This window comes from Aulonocara stuartgranti, assembly GCF_965226115.1.
Source record: "Aulonocara stuartgranti genome assembly, chromosome: 3".
Classification (NCBI taxonomy): Eukaryota; Metazoa; Chordata; class Actinopteri; order Cichliformes; family Cichlidae; genus Aulonocara; species Aulonocara stuartgranti.
The window spans coordinates 25,245,436-25,266,496 of record NC_138941.1 but is presented as its reverse complement, the minus strand read 5'-3'; the positions used below and the strand labels follow the sequence as shown (position 1 = coordinate 25,266,496).

At 38.4% G+C, this 21,061-nt stretch overlaps 1 protein-coding gene across 10 annotated transcripts in view; it reads left to right on the top strand.

Annotated features, from left to right (window-relative positions):
- sorcs2 (sortilin-related VPS10 domain containing receptor 2) overlaps positions 1-21,061 on the top strand; it is a 407,562-nt gene that overhangs the window by 162,593 nt on the left and 223,908 nt on the right. For all 10 annotated transcript variants that reach the window (XM_082510974.1, XM_082510972.1, XM_082510973.1 and 7 more), the window contains one exon: positions 14,996-15,095. In XM_082510974.1, the coding sequence (XP_082367100.1) occupies positions 15,036-15,095 (60 nt within the window). In that variant the 5' untranslated portion in view covers positions 14,996-15,035. The remainder of the gene's footprint in view (positions 1-14,995; positions 15,096-21,061) is intronic.

Here is a 21,061-nt window from a genome sequence, read left to right as displayed (position 1 = left end):
AGGAAAGACAAATAAAGATGAGCCACAGATAATCCTGCTGATTCTCCATTTATGATTTTCCTGCCAAGGAAGGCTTCATATCAAAACAGTCAGTGAAGGGTCTTGTGGTCATAAGTTATACACACGGCACTATTCATCACCTCATCAAGGCGCCTTTTCTGCATCTTTTGTCTATTATTGTCTGTCTATTTGCCTTTGATCACTGCCAGCAAGGCAGTAGTGTTGGCCTTTATGTGGACTTCTCTGAGATGGCCAAAGGCAGTCAAGAATCATGCTCCCAGTGTGAAGCCACCGTTATCAATAGGGAGGCAACAGCTGGTCTTTGAAGTCAGGAATCTTTGAGCTATATCAGGTGATGAATGGTGGATCAAAACAGTTACTTTTAATTATGTTCAGCCTTTTTTTCTCTTGAAATATCCATCGTCTCATCAACACCTGAAGATTGCACTCTGACTATTTCTCCTATATTAGCTTCTTTTCATTGGCTCCCTGTTAAATCAAGAATCAAATTTAATCAGGCCCCATCTTATCTTAAAGATTATAGAGCACTTTGCTATCAGATGCCAAGCCTTAGCTTAGCCTTAAAACCGTTTTTTTTAACTAAAGGTTATTGTCAAGGATGAATCAAATGACCACACTCATACAGCACTCTGCATTTAGTGTAATAATTAGTATTAATCTCTGGCTCTCTTACACAGTCTCCTTTCTCAGCTCCCTGAGCCTGGTTCTGTCGGAAGTTTCTTCAGAATCAGAAATACTTTATTAATTCCTGGCTCTTCCTGAATTTTTCCTTCCCACTGTCACCAAGTGCTTGCTCATCGGAAGTCGTGTAATTATTGAGGTTCTCTCAGTATTGTTGTAGGGTCTTTACCTTAAAATAAATTGCCTTGTTGCTGCAATTTGGCATGGGATAAATACAATTAAACTGAATTTTGTCACTTAACAATATGGGCTGCTCAGGTGATAGAGGAAGTCATCAACCAACTGGAAGGTTGGTATATTGATTCCTGGCTCCTCCACTCCATTTGTCAAAGTATCCTTTAGCAAGATACCGAACTCTAAGTTGGATCTAATGCATCCGCGTGAGTGTGTGAATGTTCGCTAAAGCACTTAAGCATAGATTAAAGGACTGAATGAGAGTGTGTGTGATTGTGGTTGTTTTTTTTTTTACACAGGTGTGTGCTTTTTTATTACCATCGCCTCTTTTTGAAATTTTTCCTACTGTTTCCTACTTTTGTCTGCTTGTCTGACTGCTTCAGCACGTTATATCTTCAGATAACCCCAAAAATATGAAGCATAAAATTGTCCACTGAACTATCTACTTTCATCCCCAGAACAGTACTAGAGTTACGTAAATTAGTGATCTTAGTGTAGACTTACTACATGCTAGCAGCTTTGTTATGGTAAAGACACTGAAGTGCTTTGAATTAAATGCTAATATCAACCTAGTGATGTCCTCGGTAAAAGAATAATACCATTAGGATACATAAGTTAGAACTGTATTTGTCATATTGTATTCAGACATTTGTTCCAGATGGAAGTTTTCAACTTTAAAGTTTCACTTTACAGAATATGGAATGAAACACATAAAAAAAACAAGGCATCTAATCAAGTCACTGATTTCTTATTTCTTACTTCTTCCTAACTGTTTTCAGTAAACATATTCATTTTTATACAGCTGTATGTTTGTTCTTCCATTGAAGTGGCTTAAGTGTAAAAAAGAAATGAAAAGAAAAAACGCGTCAGAAGTTAAAAAAGCTGAACGTCATTTCCTTTCTTAGATTAGCCAATGCAGTTCATTAGATTTCAATAATTTACACTGAAATTTAGGCATATCTAACTGACTGCAGTACCTAAACCTAACCCCCTTCAGCATTTTTTTCACAGCAGATGCACCCACATGCTACTATTACAGCTAGTATGCTAAGGTTGCTCACTTCCTAATGAACTGATGTTACACACACGTTAACTACAAATGGAAAGACTCTGGCAATAACAATTGAATCACAAGTCACAATTTTGTCTTCACGTTTAACAACTGATTAATAAAAATAAAGTAGCACAAGCTCAAACTTATTTCTAAAAAAAAATACCAATAGATAATTATGGCATCACCCAGCCTGCTCATGTGCAATAGCAAAGTTAATTATCCCTTAATTATACATTTATTTATTCATTAATTTGTTTATTTTGAACACAGCCTGAATCTCATTTCTGCTCTTACTTAATCTACTGTATAGTTTCAGTTATAGCACCAAAGACTAAAAGAAAACAATAAAGCTGAAAGAAAAGTTTTATTTGCCCTTGTTAAATGTGTTTTTTGTTTGTTTTTTTTTGCAAAAGTCCTTCTTAAATAGTCACTCTCCAGTGGCGTGAGCTGAACTCTGCAGCATGAGTACAGAGATCCTTTGGGGTTCAGATTAAATAAAGAGCCATAATTGCTATAAACCATTTATGGGTTGCAAAAACTAAACAAAAATAAATATAATTTCAGAAGCTTTGTGCACAATCCCACCAAAACCAGGATTTGTAAAGTGGTTTTCCAGGCAAATCCACCACTGTCAGTACAACATCAGTACAGTAATAAAATGAATGACTTGCTGTTGGCAAAGACTGCTTTTATTCTTAGAAAAACACATAATGGAAAAATGGGTGAAATGAATCAATTCCTTGTGGGTGTTATTGATGTCAGCACTGCTTCCAGTTTTAGATTAGTCACATTTTTATTGCATCCAGAAGGTGCGTATCTCAAACATAGGGCATTGCGTACAATGGTAATTATAACCATTCAACCCAGTTTGAGCTTCATATTTCTGACTTTGATGTAGTGTTTTCTAGAAGCTGTATTCATTCTTCAGTCTCACTAAATGTGTATGTGACAGACTGGCCCTCCAGTTAGAGAGGTAAGATAAGATAAGATAAGATTATTAATCCCTCGGGTGGGTTCCTCTGGGAAATTCTGGTGGTAAGTAAGACTTAAATAAATGCACTGATTAAAAATAATACACTATATATGCACACGGAAAAAATAAAAAACAAAGCACCAACTCCAATCCCCCAAAAGCATAGATGTTGTGTAGAATGTAAATAAAAACAGGTTGCAATGACTTGCAAATCGCATAAACCTATGATAGAATGCAGACAACATATCATATGTGTAAATTGTGAAAATGTATTATTTTAAGAAAAAAAAGGCATTTTGAATTTGATGGCACATCTCGAAAAACCTGTAACAGGGCCATGTTTACCATTGTGTGGCAATAAACATCTGGAAACATCTGGAAACTGAGCAGATCAGTTGCTGGACTTTTGGTAGAGGACTGCTTTGCCTGACAGCGGATTTTACTTGCTGAACAATCCTGGGTCTTCTTTGTTCTACTTTTTCTGCTTCATAATGTACCAGATCTTCAGTTCATGTAAGGTCTGGACTACAGGCAGCCCAGTCCATGACCTGGACTCTTTTACTGTTGTTATAGATGCAATATGTGGTTTAGTACTGTCTTACTAAAGTATGCAAGGTCTTCCCTGAAAAAGATGTCACCTGGATGGTAGCAGATGCAGTAAAACCTGTACACGCATTTCAGCACTGATGGTACATTTCCAGAGACTGAACTGAGGGCTAATAACAAGCTGGATGGTCCCTCTCATCTTTAGTTAGAAGGATGTAGAGTCCAAACAACAAAACGCAGTCTGGACTGTGGACCAGTACTGTGCTTCATCCAATGTAACAAGAAAAGTTTTGAGTAGGACAGAGAGAGAGAAGCAAAATAGGTTGCAGGCAAGTGGTGTAAAGCATGGATTAATTAATATATATTCTTCAGGTCTAAAATGCCTCTGAAAAGAAGGCAAAAGCCTGAACATCATAAACTTTGTCATTTTTGTAAACAGAAATCAGTTTTTACACTTTTAATCAATGCGAGGAGTAATCAAATCCTCAATAACTCCTTCAATAACTTTAAGCTTGAAGACAGAAAAGAAAATCTATCAAATGAAATTAGTAAAACCCTAATTGTTCTCTAAAACAATCTAACAGCTGAATCTTCCCCGTAAAGAGAAACAAAATGCTCATATGTTTATCACATAGATGAGATTAGCAACTGGCTTTTGGGGAGTGGCTCCCCAAAAATACTGATCGCTCCGATCAGTATTTTCCAAAAGCCGGAGGAAAAGCACATTTTAGCATTTTCAGTAAAAGCAATTAAGCTAGAAAGTGTTATTTGCCTTTGCACTTTCTCTGTGGCTCTGGATGGGTATGGAGCAAGAAAATAAAGTGCAGAGAAGCTGATCTAATCATTTGTACAATAGTGATTGAAATGGCAAAATGATGAGAATGTCTGTAAACAAGCTCATCTGTTTAAGTATTCACAGCCAAGTTCACTCAAAGGAGTTGATCCTAGCTGCTTATTTTGACTTCAGGAGACAAGCTGATAAAAGCAAAACAAAACAAAAAAAATCTTAAAAATTAAACCTCAGGTCCAAAGTAAGCCAACACAGCAGTGCTGCTTGTGAATTCTGGGAGAGTGTGCTGCGGTGTTCAGGGTGCTTGTCCCAAAGCGTGCTGATGGGAATGTCATCTAGATAAATGTTTTCATTTATCACTCTTCTTTCTTCAGTTCAGCTGGGACTTGAGTGCAAAGAAGGGCACGCGGTGGATGCTTCAGAGAAAAAGTGAATTGATGGAGCTTGGGAATGTTGCTTGGTATCTCCAGTGCCTCCACTGTTATGTGCTTAGGAGAGGCCTGTAGGAAATGTTTAATCTCAGCCAGGAGAAGGAGAGATGGGGGAGCAATGATCATGCTACTAGCAGCACTCCTCACATCTCATTCAGTAGGTTTTAAAGGAAGTATTCTGACACAGAGAAACTGCTAGGAACAAATTGCAAGATTGAAAGATTTACATTCAAAGTTGTGGCACTGTTTATGAAAAATGGCAAATTATTTCAAGGATTTTACTGTGAGACTCAGATATAGATAATCCATCAGCTGGCACTGTTCTCACAGCTTTGAGTTATCCGCTTGCTTGTCCTGACAACACCTTATACATCCTAAAAAAAAATAAGTCAAAGCAATGCCAAGTGTAAACAGTTTCAAAAGAACAAAAGCATGTTTTTCTGGCATTAAATTATTTAACTCTACAATCTGTTCTGCAGTCAATAACCAACTTTCAAATTTTGAAAATTGGAAAGTCACAATACACATGTAATAAGGTTTACTAAAAGCTCACATATCTCTCTTTTTTGTGTAAAAAAGTATTATGAAATACCTGGATCAAAATGATGGACCAATATGCTACAAGCACACTGCTAGCGTGGCTGTAAAAATATTCAGTATTCTAACAACTGCTAACGGTATTATAAAAATGCATTTAAGGGTTTCACAATCCAAACTAAATCTGCATAGGAAAAAAACAAACTCAGCCCAAGGTGCAACATTAAATCCTAAAAAAATGAGAAACGCCCTTTTACAGGGAATACATATATAAACGTTACACTTGACTTTTTTTTAAAGGTGCAGGTAATGCATGTCTAATCTTAAGTACCAACCCCAAAAATAAATAAAATAAATAAAAATGAGTATAGTACAGATGTATTCCACCTGCAACTCTGCAACAGAGTTATAAAGCCACAAACTCTAGACATCTTTAACCACTGGCCGATATTCTGCTGCTTAAACCTATATTAATGTTCATGTTGGAGGACTTATTGCGTGTAGATGAAAAGTTATTACCACCATCCAAATACAATGCTGTTTATCTTGGTTGAATTTCTATGTTATTTCTGCCGTACTGAGGGAGTTAACTGGTCGTCTTCCATAACAGGCACCTCCATAGCAACCTGATATGGACTGTTATGATAAGCATAATAGTCCATATCCATCATCAGAAATCCCGAATGTGTGCTGGAGAATTGAACGCTCTTTAAGGATTTGTGTGTTTCCATTTTTGCTAATTATGCTCATTGGGAGAGGAGTTTTGCCGATGGGATCCAGGGAGTGTGGTTATTTCTCTTGATAGTACAGTGTTTTATATATACACACACACATATTTCTTTTTTATGGGTGTTATAACCATTTCAGCTCCTTTCTTAAGGGAAATGATCTAAATATGGGCATATAATATGTGCATCCTTGTAGATATCTTGCTAGAGAAATTTCAAGCCTGCCCATATGGAAAAGAAATAGAAAAAACTTGCATCAGATTTGGCCTACTTCATATAATCATATAAGGCTTTCATGTTTTACTCATGAAAGTGGCCACTTTCATATATTGTTTTAGTAAGTATCCAAAACATACAAGTTTTATTTATTTATACTTTTTCAAGGGATCTTATATCTGTTTTCACTCTTTCATGCTTTTCACACAAGACAGATGCAAACTTTATAAGATTTATATATATCTTTTCCATATGGGTGTCCTGAAAGTAATTTATGAAGGATTCTTTTTTTGTGATTTATTTTTTTCATCATGTGCTATCACAGCCTTTGTTGATAGTAGCAGATTGATTATTATTTTATTCAAGGGGTTTTACTCAAAAGGCTGCAAAGAAACTCATTACAACTGACAGAGAAAGGCCAGTGATTCAGTCACCACAGAGCCTGGGAAAGAACAGGTTCAGTGGTGTAATATAAAAGTAGCCTCTTAAGAAAACTGCCTAATTAAGTGCAATCTGTTGGTGATGTATTTGTTATAATATTATGTCATTTTCGCTATATAAACAAGAAAAGTAGATGCAGAGTGGCCTGTCAGGAGACTTCCATAAGCAGCTTTTCAAGTGGCAGCAGTACTCTGCTGCTGATATCTATGCTCCAGTGATTTTGTGCACTTCAAGAGACTATCCGCCACTGTGAAGTGCCCTTACTAAGCATGAATCACTGTATCCTGGCTAACTGCCTGCTCAGACTACTTGCAGTGTAGGAGGCTCTTCCAAATGAAATTGCTAATTGCTGCTCAGGCATTAGTAACTAACCTGAACACAAATGTAACCCACATCTTACAAACTTCTGCTACTATGTGTTTTGATTCTAATGCAAATGAGCTAAATTACTCTCATCATAAAGCATAAACAATAACTTGCGAGATGGAGCCTTCATCTTGCAGTGTGCGCAACTGTCAGATCAGATATGTATCTACAAGTGCCTACTCATATTCTATCCAAAACAGGACAAAGCAGTGCATTATCATCCATGTTCTCTTTGCTGCAATCCACATGACCGTCTGGGACATCAAATGGCACTTTGACGGCATGTAGACAGGTGTAACTTAAAATCCAAAATGTTCTTCATGGTGTTTTTGGGAAGTAAAGGATGAGAGAAGGAAAATCTCTGTCATGAACCTGTGGTATCTAGCCATGTCGATAGTACAACCCCAGTTCCAGTTCCCAAACGCTTATTGAGTATTGTTAAAAGGAAAGGTGACATAACACAGTGGTAAACATGCCCCTGTCCCAGCTTCTTTGGAATGTGTTGCAGGCATCAAATTCAAAATGAGTGAAAATTTGCAAAACAATACAGTTTATCAGTTTGAACATTAGCTTGTCTTTGTAGTGTATTCGATTGAATATAGGTTAAAAAGGATTTTCAAATCATTGTATTCTGTTTTTATTTACATTTTATACAACGTCCCAACTTCATTGGAATTGAGGTTGTACATTTAATGTAGTACAATTATTGAATATAGGTGTATTGTTACTATTGTGATTGTTGTCATGTTGGTTTGAAATACAATATCTCTTTCCCCAGGTGCATAAAATAAAGACAGTTGATTAGCTTATCTATTATAAGTTTTGCTATGATACTGGGTTGCACAAAGGGGTATTTAGTGCCAGGCAACCTGTGTTAAGTCTAATTGTTGAATGTTGTCATTGTGTTTCTTAAATTTGTAAGGTCTTAGATCAATCTATAGGATCAAGACGTTCCTTTGTCTCTGACCACCTCTCCAGCCACTTAGGATTATTGTAGACACATCCCTTGTGAAGATTCTGTTTCTTGTCTTAGAACCATTTGGGGGTTTACGGTGGGAGGTGCTTTTGCTGTGATGTGTATTGTGTGAACTGTTTTCCCAATAAAAGGCAGCGGAGGCTGTTGTTGGGGTCAGTCTGCGGTAGGATTCAGAGTGCTTTCTGAGACACCGGCCGGGGCCTCCCTTGCTAGCAAGTAAAAGATGTCCGTCTTGTTTTTGTTGTTAATGAGAATAAGTTTCTAAACTAGCGGGGCTTGTGGAAACACAGACCCAACCACCTGCATTTCCAGTTCTCCAACCCCAGTGTTTGTGTAACTTCATGTATGTAAGAGAAGACTAGATTCAGGGGAAAGCACACCGGTGGGAGACATTACAACAGACACACATACGATTTTAAAATTAATTGCCAGTGATTAAATGTAATAGTGGTGTATAAATATTGAGAGAGCTAAAGAAGGGAGTGAAGCAGCCTTAGCCTATTGCAGTGTAACTAAGGGATGGGTTCAAGGCATCCTGTCGAGCCCTGACTACAAGCTTTAGCAAAAACGAATGCTTTAAGACTAGACCTAAAAGGAGAGAGGGGAGTGTTTCTTAAACTGAAAGCTAGCTCCATAGAAGAGGCAGCTGAAATCTGAATGGCTCCCATTCTAGTGCTCTCAATATGGTACTATCAGCCTTTAAGATAAAATGGGACCTGATTATTCAAGACATTTTATGAGAGGTGAAGGGTTTTAAATCTAATTTTGGATTTAATAGGTAGCCACTGGAGAAAAGTAAATATCTTTCTAGTCCCTGTACTCTTGCTACATCCTTCTGGACCAGCTAAGGGCTTTTTAAAGAAATTTTTAGAAAAACATAATAACAATGAATTACAGCAGTCTAAACTATAAGTAATACATGCATAGACTAGCATTTCAGCAAATAAATATTTGGTTGATCACCATTTTTCTAAGATTTTTTACAATGAGTACAATAATCTCACTTTTTAGAAGTAGGAAATTAGAAGAAGGTTAAAAATTAGTGTATAAGTAGCAAATACAGCAACGTCAAGCAGATGCTTTTAACATAATACCACCATCTTAAAAGCCTGCGGTTTAAAGATTGATTGATCTTTTAGGGTTTTTATGTGTCTGTTAACACCTTTCTGTAGACAGTTCAACTTGTCATTTTATGATTTTATGATTTGTGGCCAGTCTGGTTGACACGTCTGCCACTGTCATAACAAGACCAGTTGTCTTTTTGCTTTCCCTGTCAAAACAGGTTCACACTTTCCCCGGCTTTCTGGTAGCTGTAACACCAAAAGACTGAGTGTTAAATTGCATTTGTCTGACTTTGCAGCTCACCAAAAACACTCAAAGACAAATATTTTTTAAAAATCCATTCTTTTATACATGTAAAGTTTTGCCACAGCACAACTTCTCTACTCAATTTCTCTATTTTCTGTATATCTGAGCGGAGTAGATCTCTGAAAGACGTGCTATTTCATTCTACAGTCTATTCTGCAGTCAATAAACCAAGGCTTTGACACAATCAGGCCATAGCAGATGGCCATAAAACCTTTGTCCAGGGTACACCTGAGACTCCCTGAGCTTTATCATCCTCAGCCATTCTACTGCTGCAAAAAGAAGCGAAAATAAACAGACAAATGACAGTCGAGTAGACGGTTCCTTTTTAAAGTAGAATGGGCGATAACACTACTGACCTGTCCATGTGTGACGCTGACAACCCCAACCCCGACTTCCACCACTACGTTTCTTGTTCATACATCTTACTTTTATCGTCCATAAAGCTGTGTCATGAAACAGTAATTTTTCCATTTATCATCTGAAAGCATAAAATGTGATTGCACTTGTTGAAAGCTCAATCTGCCCATTGGTATTTGATGGCTTACTTTAAACCAGTAAATCAGTTTTAACACTAATGGTGACTCGCTCTCTGCTGTATTCTTTGACACCACTCATGGCAATTACCTTTAGTGCGATAAATCAAAAGCTCCCATCTCGCATGAATTCTCTACTCTTTCAAAAAGAAAAATAGCAACGCTTACGATCACAATGATCGCTCATGACCCAAACTTTAACCTGCTCTAGATTAAATTTGGCACAAATTCTCATACAGTAGGATGCAGTTGATAGCGTCAGTTAGTGATACTCTGGTAAGGAAGCAAATTTATCCTCATACTTCATCAGATTTGTCAACAGAGCAACTGCATAATGCACTGCAGAGTTTTTCTTGTGTTTCTGTGGTGTAAGACTTGAAACTGTGACATATTCTATACTAAACTAAGATCCAGCTCAATCCTATCCTCTTGTCAGAGGACGTTGCCCTCAGTTAGCCTCTCTGGGAAATCTGTATGTCAGCCAATCAGTGATGAGTGTCATCAGCCCTAACAGTCTGGCCATCAGGCTTTCCAGACCTGATTCAGACTGACGGTATCTGTCTGTCTTAGCAGAAATCAGACACTGAACAGCATGATGAGACTCAGCCAACTACTGTATATGTCTATAGCTAACCTTTAATACACCAACCCACTGACTGCTCTGTTCTTCGTTAGCTTTGTTTGAAGCTATTTATTAGCTTAGTTCTTCTTAGACAGCAGATGTTTCGCCAAATGCATGTGAATTCAGAAGAGAAAAGTCTTGAAGGATGCATTTCCTTCTGTCGCATATTCATCATAACGCCTCACCAGCTAACACTTTGAAGATCTTTAGATGGATTTATCATGAATCCATTTCCTTATATCCATTCTCCTGTGCTCTCTATATTTTGGTATTCCATTGCATCAGACATTTTCTTGACACACTCAATTTTTCTTTCCTGAGATGTCAAGCGCTGGGAGCAACCTTGACATATTAGGACATTAAATCTGAATCAGCACCTGTCGCCACCCTAAAGTGCTTCCACATTTCTCTGTTTTCTCAAGCAGATCAAGGAAAATACAATTTCACCCGTAGTGTCTGTCACTGTCACATTCATTCTCGCAGACATTTCCCTTCTCTCCCCTTTAGTTTTTTTTTTTATATTCCACTCTTGTTTTATAGTAGTTTCCGTTTTTCTGCTGTTATTATTTCAGCTATTTGCCTTCTACCAATTGTCTTGTGTCTGCGGCAACTTGTTTAAGCCTTTGTACTGCATATCAAAAATGAATGTTTTCTCACAGTTATGCTGTTTGACATGAAGACTTGGACATGAAATAACATAAGGGTAATATTAATGACTATTTTGTGTCAGCGTGTGCCTTGATATCCTACTTTTCTGTTAATATTAAATTGCCAGGACTGAGGGCTACACTGAGTACCACAGATTAAACTTTTTTCATTTTCTCATTCAACTCTTCTCCCCTCTCCTGCTCCCTGTCCTCGTCCATATCTCTTCTCATCAGCTTCCTACTCTGTTTAAAAGTAATTATTCCTCATTAATCTACAATAGCTCTCTACTAGTCTATTAATCCAGAGGTCTTGGTGGTAGACAGTATAAAATGAGCTCTCCTATTAACTCAACATCATTATTCTCAGCATGTAAGGTGCTGAGACAGCTGACTTTACACTCTAACCCCTACCCAACCTCTATATTAGCTTTATAAGGCTACGTTCACACTGCAGGTCTTAATGCTCAATTCCGATATTTTGATCAAATCCGATCTTTTTGTCTGCTCGTTCACACTACAAATAAAATGCGACCGCAAACGCGCTCCAGTGTGAACGCTCAAAGCGGCCCGCATGCACAAAAGAAGATGTCACACACAACACGCTCTGTTTAGACCCAGAGCAAACAATATTGTTTGACTGATGGCCCTTAATATAAAGACTTCGGACTTCACGTTTCCCAATTTTTGCTTTAAGTTATTACATAATAATGTAAATAACCTAATAATTATCCTTATTGCTGTTTTAGAGAGGAGCGGTGCTTCAAAGTATAGCTGCAGATTTCTGTCAGAATCTGCAGGTTATACAGTACAAATAAAATGTTAACATTTCTCCAACGTTGTCTTCCCAGCACTTTCACCGGATGGCCAGGAAGCGTTCGCGATGTCCTATCGGGTGCTTCTCCGGCACTGATAATTGGCGTCTGTCTTGTGTCAGTGACGTAAAAGATGGATTTAATGCAACATGACCATTCACACAGCAGTCGCTTTCTGAAACATCGGATATGTATCGGATTCAGTACCAAATACGAAAGTGACCCAGATTGGATTTGAAAATATCAGATTTGTGCCGTTCACACTGTCATACCATGATCGGATATGGGTCGCATAGGGTCAAAAAAATCGGATTTGATGCGCTTTCGCCTGCAGTGTGAATGTAGCCTAAGTGACATATCTTTGCCTCATGACTCCTCAGATTAGTTTTTTTGTTTTTAAGTTGCCTTTTCTTACTTTTTTGTTTTGGCACTAAAAATAGCCAAACTTTGAAGCACTTTTGTGATATTTTACTTATGATTCTATATGTATAGTTTCTATGGCCTGTTGTTAGACTTTCAGAATTTCAATAACTTCTTAAATAACTGCTTAGAGGTGCAGCCAGTTCAAATGCAGTACCCTAACCTAACTGGCTCAGGGTATCTGTGAATGTAAACCTAGGTGAAATATACCTGTTTATACTTCATAATTCATAAGAATGTCTTAATGTTTCATTGTGATTGGAGGATTTGTCAGTGCACTCCAGCTAGAGAGAGCTGTACTCCTTGGATCATTTGACGTGTGTTTATGTTAAATTAATAAACACATGTAATTTGAGCATTTGACAAAAATTAGTCCATACCTTTAATCTTTAACATCAGATGGAAGATATATGGAAAGAAAAAAGTTCATTGTAACAGATGCTCGGCAAAACAGGGTATTGAGGACAAAAAAGCTAGGGGACAAGGGACAGTCAAGGTCCATATGTTGAGTTGTATTTCTGGGCAGAATGCCCACCCCAGCTCTGGCCTTTCATTACACCCTGGCTAATGAAGCACTATAAATGTGTAATAAGGAGGTTTTGGAGGCCTCTGTGTTAAATGGAGAAGTAATACCCAGTACAGTAATAGAGTTGATGTATTCTCCTCTTATTGTGGAGAAGGTGATTATCCAAATGAAGCTGATTTTTTTTTTATGATTTACATTATTTTTTGCTATGATTTGTGGTATGTAAACAGATAAGCTTCCCTCATTGGTGCTATATAAATATACCTGAATTGAACTGAATCAAAGTGCTCTTGGCAAAAAGTGTAGATGCATTGTAATGTCATTTTAAGGAGACAATTTTAGGTTTTTAAAGTTATCCTTATCAAATGTTCAGCAGCTAAGGGGATTTCTGCAGATCTCTAACAGAAGTACAGATCTCTTACAGATCTCTTACAGAAGAAGCATCAGTCTAAATGAGTTGCAAAATGTGTTGTGTCTTTATAGAAAGACACAACACAACACATTTTGCTAATGTGTTTATCAACAGAGCATAGGAAATCTTGAGGGACCGAGTTTTCACTCCTGCAGAAATACAAGAATAACATTCCAATTCTTATGCACTAGCATTCATTTCAGCTTCAATATCAAGAGTGACCAGATATATTTTCACCCAGCTCTAAAGGCTGGGTAACAACCTATCTCTTACCTGTCACATACAAAGCACTTGGAAATGTTACTGAATGCCTTCCTAGCAGTTGGATCTGCAGCATCTTTTGATTCTTTGTAAGTAGATTTTCATATGTTGACAGGCACAAATGGAATCTAGAGTCTTCCTTAAAGGAGGGCAATGAATGTGCGTGAACAAATGGTTTAAACAGATTCTCCGAGCACTGTTTATAAAGTGCTGATCATCATCCTTCTTGCTAATTAGGACTTAATGTGACTAGTTAATGTGGTTTTTGCACTTACACCCAAATTATCCACCCTCTGAGAGGACCTCTGCTCACCAGGCCTAGCAGGCCTTTACTCCATCTACAACTGGGTTTTTGTGATAAGCACAGAGCTCTGCTGCTAGCACAGCCATCAGCACGAGATCTGTTCATGTCCTCCAAGTGATCCAGGGTTAAATATGGCACACGGGCCAACGAGGAAGATGAAAACACTTGCCAGCTCACCACAGAGAAATAGCTCACCCCTGCTATGCCACTCCATTTTCTCCAGCTGTATCAGAGCACTCTGGGAGAGCTGATTGCTGAATGGCTTGGCAGAGCTTCGGGTGTATGTGTCTTACTGTGTGTGTGAGTGTCTGTCAGTGGTTGATGTCCCACTGCGCAAAGGAGTAAATCCTCTCATCCTTAACCAGGCTGACGTGCTAGCTCATCATTCTCTTTCATCAAGTCCTCTTCTTCAAGGCTCCCTCCTGTTGAACCCTCAACCTCCAGCTAAATGCTGTAGCATCTTTCTTCCTGTATGCTTTGCATTGTTTTTGAAGCCTAGAAAGTTGTCTGATGTACACTTGTTTTGTGTTCTGTTTACTCAAACCAGTGTCTTAAACCTTAATTTACCTTGTCTACATAATAAAGTAGAGGGGAAAATCTCCTGTATTAGTTTTGTTTATCTTTTCCTTCCTGACAGAAATTTAAGACATTAATTATCCATAAAAGAGTTAAGCCCCCTTAAGCTTTGTCAAGTTGAAACCTGCATCATTTGTCAAAACCTGTCGCAAACAATCACTTTCACTGTGCTTTGTGGGTATGTCTGAGCGGGGCTGGAGAAATGATCCAGCTACTGTAACTATCACTCTTGACCGCACATAGCACTCCCTACCTCCTGCTAAAGCTGCCAGATTTAAGGATTGGTCAGGACTTCATCGCTAGCCCAAGGGTGTTTTTACACCACTGTGGCAATGACAGGTTTCCCAGCCGTTTCTGATTTGTCACTTGGCTCAGACCACAGACTGCAAAGTAGCGATATGGTGAACAGAACTGATACAATACCTTTAGGACAGTTTGAGAGAATAAGCAGCTGCTTTCCCAGGCATCTTTGCCTACCTCTCATGGGATTACTGCAAAAGGAAAACTATGAAAAAAATGCTCTTAAATGTTTCCAGACTAACTTGTACCTGTTCTTGTTTTTCGCCTGCAATTTTGTTAGGTCTTCTGACTATGGCACCACCTACACCAAACTCAACCTGATGCCAGGAACAACCATTGTGGTGACAAGTTTCTACATTTGCCCAACCAACAAGAAAAAGGTCGGTAGTTGCATGCATTTTTTTCCCCGGTTATGTTGTCCATTGTTAATAGTACGAGTTGGAGGTCTAAATGAACACCTGCACAGCCAGATTGTAAGAAATTGGAGAAATCTAGTGAAAAATGTGTCATTTGAAACAATTATTCATTTAAGATCCAGAGCTGTCAGATTAAGAATCACTTAGGATCACGATAACGTATATATATAAATATAGTATATGTATGTTTGTGCAGTCACTCAGCAATCACTCAGCCATCCAAATTATTGAATAAATGTCACAGGTGTATAAAATCAAGCACCTAGGCTTGCAGACTGCTAGGTCTAGCAAGGCCCATAGGGACGTGTATGACTGAATTTGGAGTCAAGAACTTGAATGGCCTGCGCACAGTCCTGACTAACAGAACACCTTTGGGATGAATTAGACTCCGAGAGACTCCGAGCTAGGTCTTCTTGTCCAACATCAGTGTCTGACCTCACAACCTCACAATAGACTTCTGGGAGAATGGTCAAAAATCCCCATAAACACACACCTAAACCTTGTGGAAAGCCTTCCCAGAAGACCTCGTTCCATGTGACGGTAGACAAGCAAATATTTTTAGCAGTATAGTGTAATTTGTTGACATGGGTTTATTTTAATCCCAAAGATATTAAATGTGCTGGACACAAAATCACACAAATTAGTCTATAATGAAACTTTTTACATTTCCATCACTTTGAGAGTTTGCTCACAGAAACAACTTTTTGCTGTTCCTGTTGAAGCTGCATGCTTCTTATCAGCTTACACCTTGTTGAAAGACTAAATTCCCTGTTTATGGCTCCATATTTCTTATGTTGTGTGGTTTCAAAATGCAAGGTATATAAGTGGTGGATGAATTCACTGGCCTCTCTTTGCACTAAGTTAAGAAGCACTGACTGTAAAAGCATTCTTGAAGTTGTCTACTTTCACCATAAAATTACCTGTTTTGTGCCATTCTGTGTTAGCTAGCTTGTGAGCTTGCAGGTAGAGTTGAAGTGCTCATTTCGGTTTAGTTTGGTGTGTACACACGGTGTAGGTCACTGTGCAGAGTTTGACTAGTGATCTAATGTTTGGAATGAGATTCAGCACATCAGCATGAAGACACATAACTAGGAAACCAGTGGGTCATTTTAAAGAGCTCACTATTTTCTACTGTGGATCTAATTTTATGCAACAATCACTTTGTAAAATTTCTTTCCTCTTATTTTATAATCACCTGTAAGTAGTCAACGCCCTCAATAACAATGCCTCCATAACAATAGTTTCAAACCTCCTCTTGTATTATAATCAGCACACAAATTGTGCACTGGGAGCTTCATGGCTCGGGTTTCTGTGGCTGAGCAGCCCATGTAGGTGTTATGCATAGTTGGCCTATGACATTTGTCCTATATTGTATGAGTCATGCCCTTAGAACCTCAATTCTTCAGTTGTCTGAATGTAAGCAAAGAGCCTTTACAGAGGGGATCATATTTGGATGAAAGGATGGGGTGATAAATTATTAGCTTACAACACAAAGCAAAAACATAAATATCTGCTTATTAGTGGTCTGTGTCAGACTCATAAAATTAATTTTTCTCACCAAGACTTAAACACAAACTTCTTGTACAGTGTATATCATACAGCGGGCTTTGATATTTGTCAGATAAGTCTGTTATAATGCTCCAAGAAGCACTAACAGCACAAGCATAGCAAACATGGTGGTGTCCAGTTATGTGCCTTGAATCAGTGAGGTTAGCCTGGAAACTTTGATTGATTTTGCCTTTGTCAGCATAACTCTCAATCAGTGTGTTTGATACGTGTGCATTGGATTGATTGTTTTCATCTGGAGGCTACATAATTAGTTAAATTGGATGTGCATCATATTGTCACAAATACACATTGAAACTGGGAAACATTTTCCTGATGTTCTCAAACTATCCGGAGCTAGGTATCCATCTGAAGCCAAGCACTCAACTTGTGGTATGGATGGCATTTTGAGCCCATGTTGAAACCTTGTTTATTATTTGATCTTTCTTCTTTCTTTTCTTATAAAGCTCCATATTCCCAGTTCAAAAACAGAAGCTTTCCAATCGTAAGTTTGTACTTTCAGGCTGAATCCCTGATGACATCATTAGAGTTATTTTTATTGTTCCTTCAGACCGTCAGAAGACTACATAGTGATTCTCATGTGAAGTAAACTGAGCCTTGTGTCTGAAAGTGGTGCGATTCTTTAGGGATTGTGATTATGATTTCATTTTATTGCATGGAAGCTGTACCTGCTTCACACCAATATACCATTCAGACCGAGGTGGTCTATTTTTAGAATTGGTTATACAATATGTGATGCACTGTTTAGCATCAGACTTTGGGATACATTGTACAGTGCAGATACATTAAGAAAATTTAAAAATGATTCAAAATACAGAAGAAATCCACCTAGGATGCTGAGAATTATTGTGTTCAATAGATAAAATAAAACCCAGCAGACAAAAAACTTGAGAGATATAATGATACACACATTATAATCATGACTAACTTTATTTACTACATACTGTTATGTATGTAGTACATGAGTTTAAATTGCATGGAGACCAATCTTGTTTTGGTATTCAATACACAGTTTTTCAGTCCACGGGCAGCTTAGAACTTAGAAAGTGAATTTCCAAACCTCCAATAAGCTCAAGTGAGAGCCAAAAGGTCCAGTAGGTGACTTACACTCAGATACAACTGCCAACTGTGGAGGCCTGTCTAATTGGTGGGCGTTATTGCTGGGGTCCAGGGTTCTTCCAATCAGTGAAGGGATGGAAGGAGATTAGCTCACTTTCTGGTCTAGTCCTTACTCCAACTGTCTGCACAGGATCTGACATCTCATCCATTTCACTAACACACACACACAGACATACACACATACACAAAATAGAAGAGGGCCAGACAGAATGAGAGCATTTAATTGCACAGGGATGAAGTCATCTTCATTTCCCTTAGGGACAGAAAGACAGACGAGGGAATAAGAATGACTGGCAGTAAGAGTGTGTGGTGTCACAGTAAGATGTCTGGTAATGTGCAGGGGCTCAAACTGCCGCTTAAACACACCTCCAGGCCTGACGAGGGGGTGATAGAAGCCCAGCTTAAGTGCTGGTTTCTGGAAACGGTGTGTGTGGGTATATATGTGGTGTTGTTGCAAGAGAAAGTTTGATGTTTGATGCATGATCATCAGATGAATATTATTAAGCAGATTTCTTTCCTTCCATCTTTTTAGCATCCAATTACTGAGTGATCAAACACGCAAGGTGCCCCCAAACACAAATAAACACACACACACACTTTGATCAATACTGCTAATCACATCAGAAAACAGCAAACAACCTGGTCTGTAAGCTCTGTGATCCCTTCTCACAGAGTGAAGGGATCACATAGAAGAGGTGTGTGAGGGGTCTTGGGTAATCAATACGACTTGAGGCAATTAGAAAGAGGTGAGTCTTCAGACGGAGACAATGTCATCCTGTCTTTCTCTCTTTCCCTCTCTTCATTGAGAGCTCCATTAAATATCCGCTCAAGGCCCTTTGTACAAGAGGGCTCCCAAAGACCCCTGACACGTTTCAACACCACTAGAGTTGTAAATAAACTTTGAGACTAGAAGCTCAACTCACTATCCCTTAGCAATTTTCTGCCGTCTCCAGGGGGCTGTCAGCTACTCAAGTGTTTGCAGAAGTTCATTTCCTTGTTGTTGACTATTAGCTTACACTTACAAGTATAAGCTAACACTAAATTTAAACCCAAAAGCTTCTTTCTAGAGGTACTTATCAACTGGATTCCTGCCAGCACATCTTTACATTGCAGAAGGATGTTACTTGCAGACTTCAAAATCATCTCTGGCAACTTGTTTTTAATATGACTGTGTACATTAGACATATTTTGCTATTTTAGTCTGTTTTGAGCTTGAACAAGTGCGTTAAAGTCAGGTTCACATTAACATTTTGTTCACTTGTGTTTTTAGGAATACTGATTAAATGGCGATAAAATGTTGGTGCTTTTAGCAAGTCTATCTCACATTTCCATTGCTTAATTATAACTACTAATCTGCTCTTACCAGTAGCAGTTTATAGGGGGATAAAATATTGAGCAGAACTGAATTTAGCTTACTGGTGTGGCCCTACACAAAAGTTCCAGTTTCTCAAGTGGCCCCTTTGAAAAATTAGTCACACACCCCTGCACTGTGCAGATTACAAAAAAAAAACATGTGTATGAATGTGTGTGTGGTTGGGCAAGTGAGGCTTGTAGAGTGCTCGATTAGAGTTGAAAAACCCTCAACAGTTAGATAATCTTCTACAAGCAGCGATTTACTGATAGTGGGGAGGAAAAATCCCCTTCTAGCAGGAATAGGCCTTGCCAGAACAAGGCTCAGGGGCAGGTAGCTAACAGCTGTGAGCAGTTAAAGGTGAGAGGAAAGAGAAGACAGAAAAGAGGTGCATAGAGAGACAAATATAGTAATATTTGTAGTTATCTCTGATTGTCAGGACAAGTCACACTAAGTGTTACGTCCCGGTCTTGGGGTATAGGAGCGCAACATAAGGGTTAAAAGGAAGGTGAGCCCGCCCTGGTCCCCAAAGCCATACCCAGAACCCAATTTACAAGTTAAGGGTGATTTTATTGTTACCAAACTGAAAGGTTTAACTCCGGGGTGAACACAGGCCAACATAACAAACAAAACCAGCTTATTCCAAAAAGGGAGATGCTATTCTACAAGTGAAACGTATCTGCAAACTATAGACAAAATGTAGCAATTCGTGGGAAACACAAAGGGCGAATGTCACAGAGGGTTTGGAGGCCAAGGACAGGTCTGCTGCTGCTGTCAGTCGCTGCAGAGGGACAACTACTGGAAAGGGTTTTTAAAACAGCCACTTGACCATGGGAACCAATCAGCAGCTGCCAGCTCCCTAATCAGGAAGGAAGACATTTAAAGGCACAGAACACACAGAACAATTTATTTATGTTTTGTTTAGGTGCCCTATCTGTTTAAGTGCATATGAATAGTTTAGTAGGGACCAGTAAAATCACAGGTGCCAATTTAATCCTGCAATAGTCTGAAGTATTATGTAGAAATTTTATTTATATTTTGGGAAAAAATAAAGAAAAAAGGAAATACAACCAATAAAGAGTTAAAAAGTCACCATCCCTCTTGCTTCACTGACTATGCATTTTATAACTGAACAGACTCAAATTGTCAAACTTCTTGTCCATAATTATAGAAATACATAAAAATTAATTGGGCTACTAAAGTAGTTCATATTTGTATATAGAAAATCAGAATGAAGGAACTAGCAAATAATGAGCAGGAGAGGTACACGACATGCAAGGTGGGAGAACAAATTAATACAATCCTGTAGACCGCAGTGTATTCTGAAGGTGATTTGCTGGTCCATTAATGGCTTAGCTAAATCTGATCCCTGCTGAGATGGCGTGCCTCCTGATGACAAAGAATATTTTTTAAAAACCTACACTCAGAAAACAGCAGCTTTCAAACACACCATCATTGCAACACCATTCGTTTGCGGATTATAAAACTGCCACCTCAATAAATCTCAGAGAAGCAAGGCATCACCTGGAAGAATCCCTTCAAGCTCAGAGGGTATTTAAGACAAACGACCTCCTGAGCCAGTGTCCTCAATAATGTCGTTATCCAAAAGTCTGTGTGGAATCTCCTCAGAATTTTCTGTTCTGACCTCAAGCATCAATGATGATGAACAGCAAAGTGTATTCTACTCCATAAGAGTGGGCTGTTTTATTTTGACAGTATTTGAAAGAGTGAGAAAGGTACTCTAGTGGCTGGACTGGTCATGCCTGCAGCTGATTATTTGCTGAACTATTTGTTCTGCTAAAATTGAGGATGCATTTAAGTAAATAATAAAATGTGAGCAACATTAAGTCAGTAGTCCAAAGTGACGTTGAAACAATAATATTAAAATTTCCTC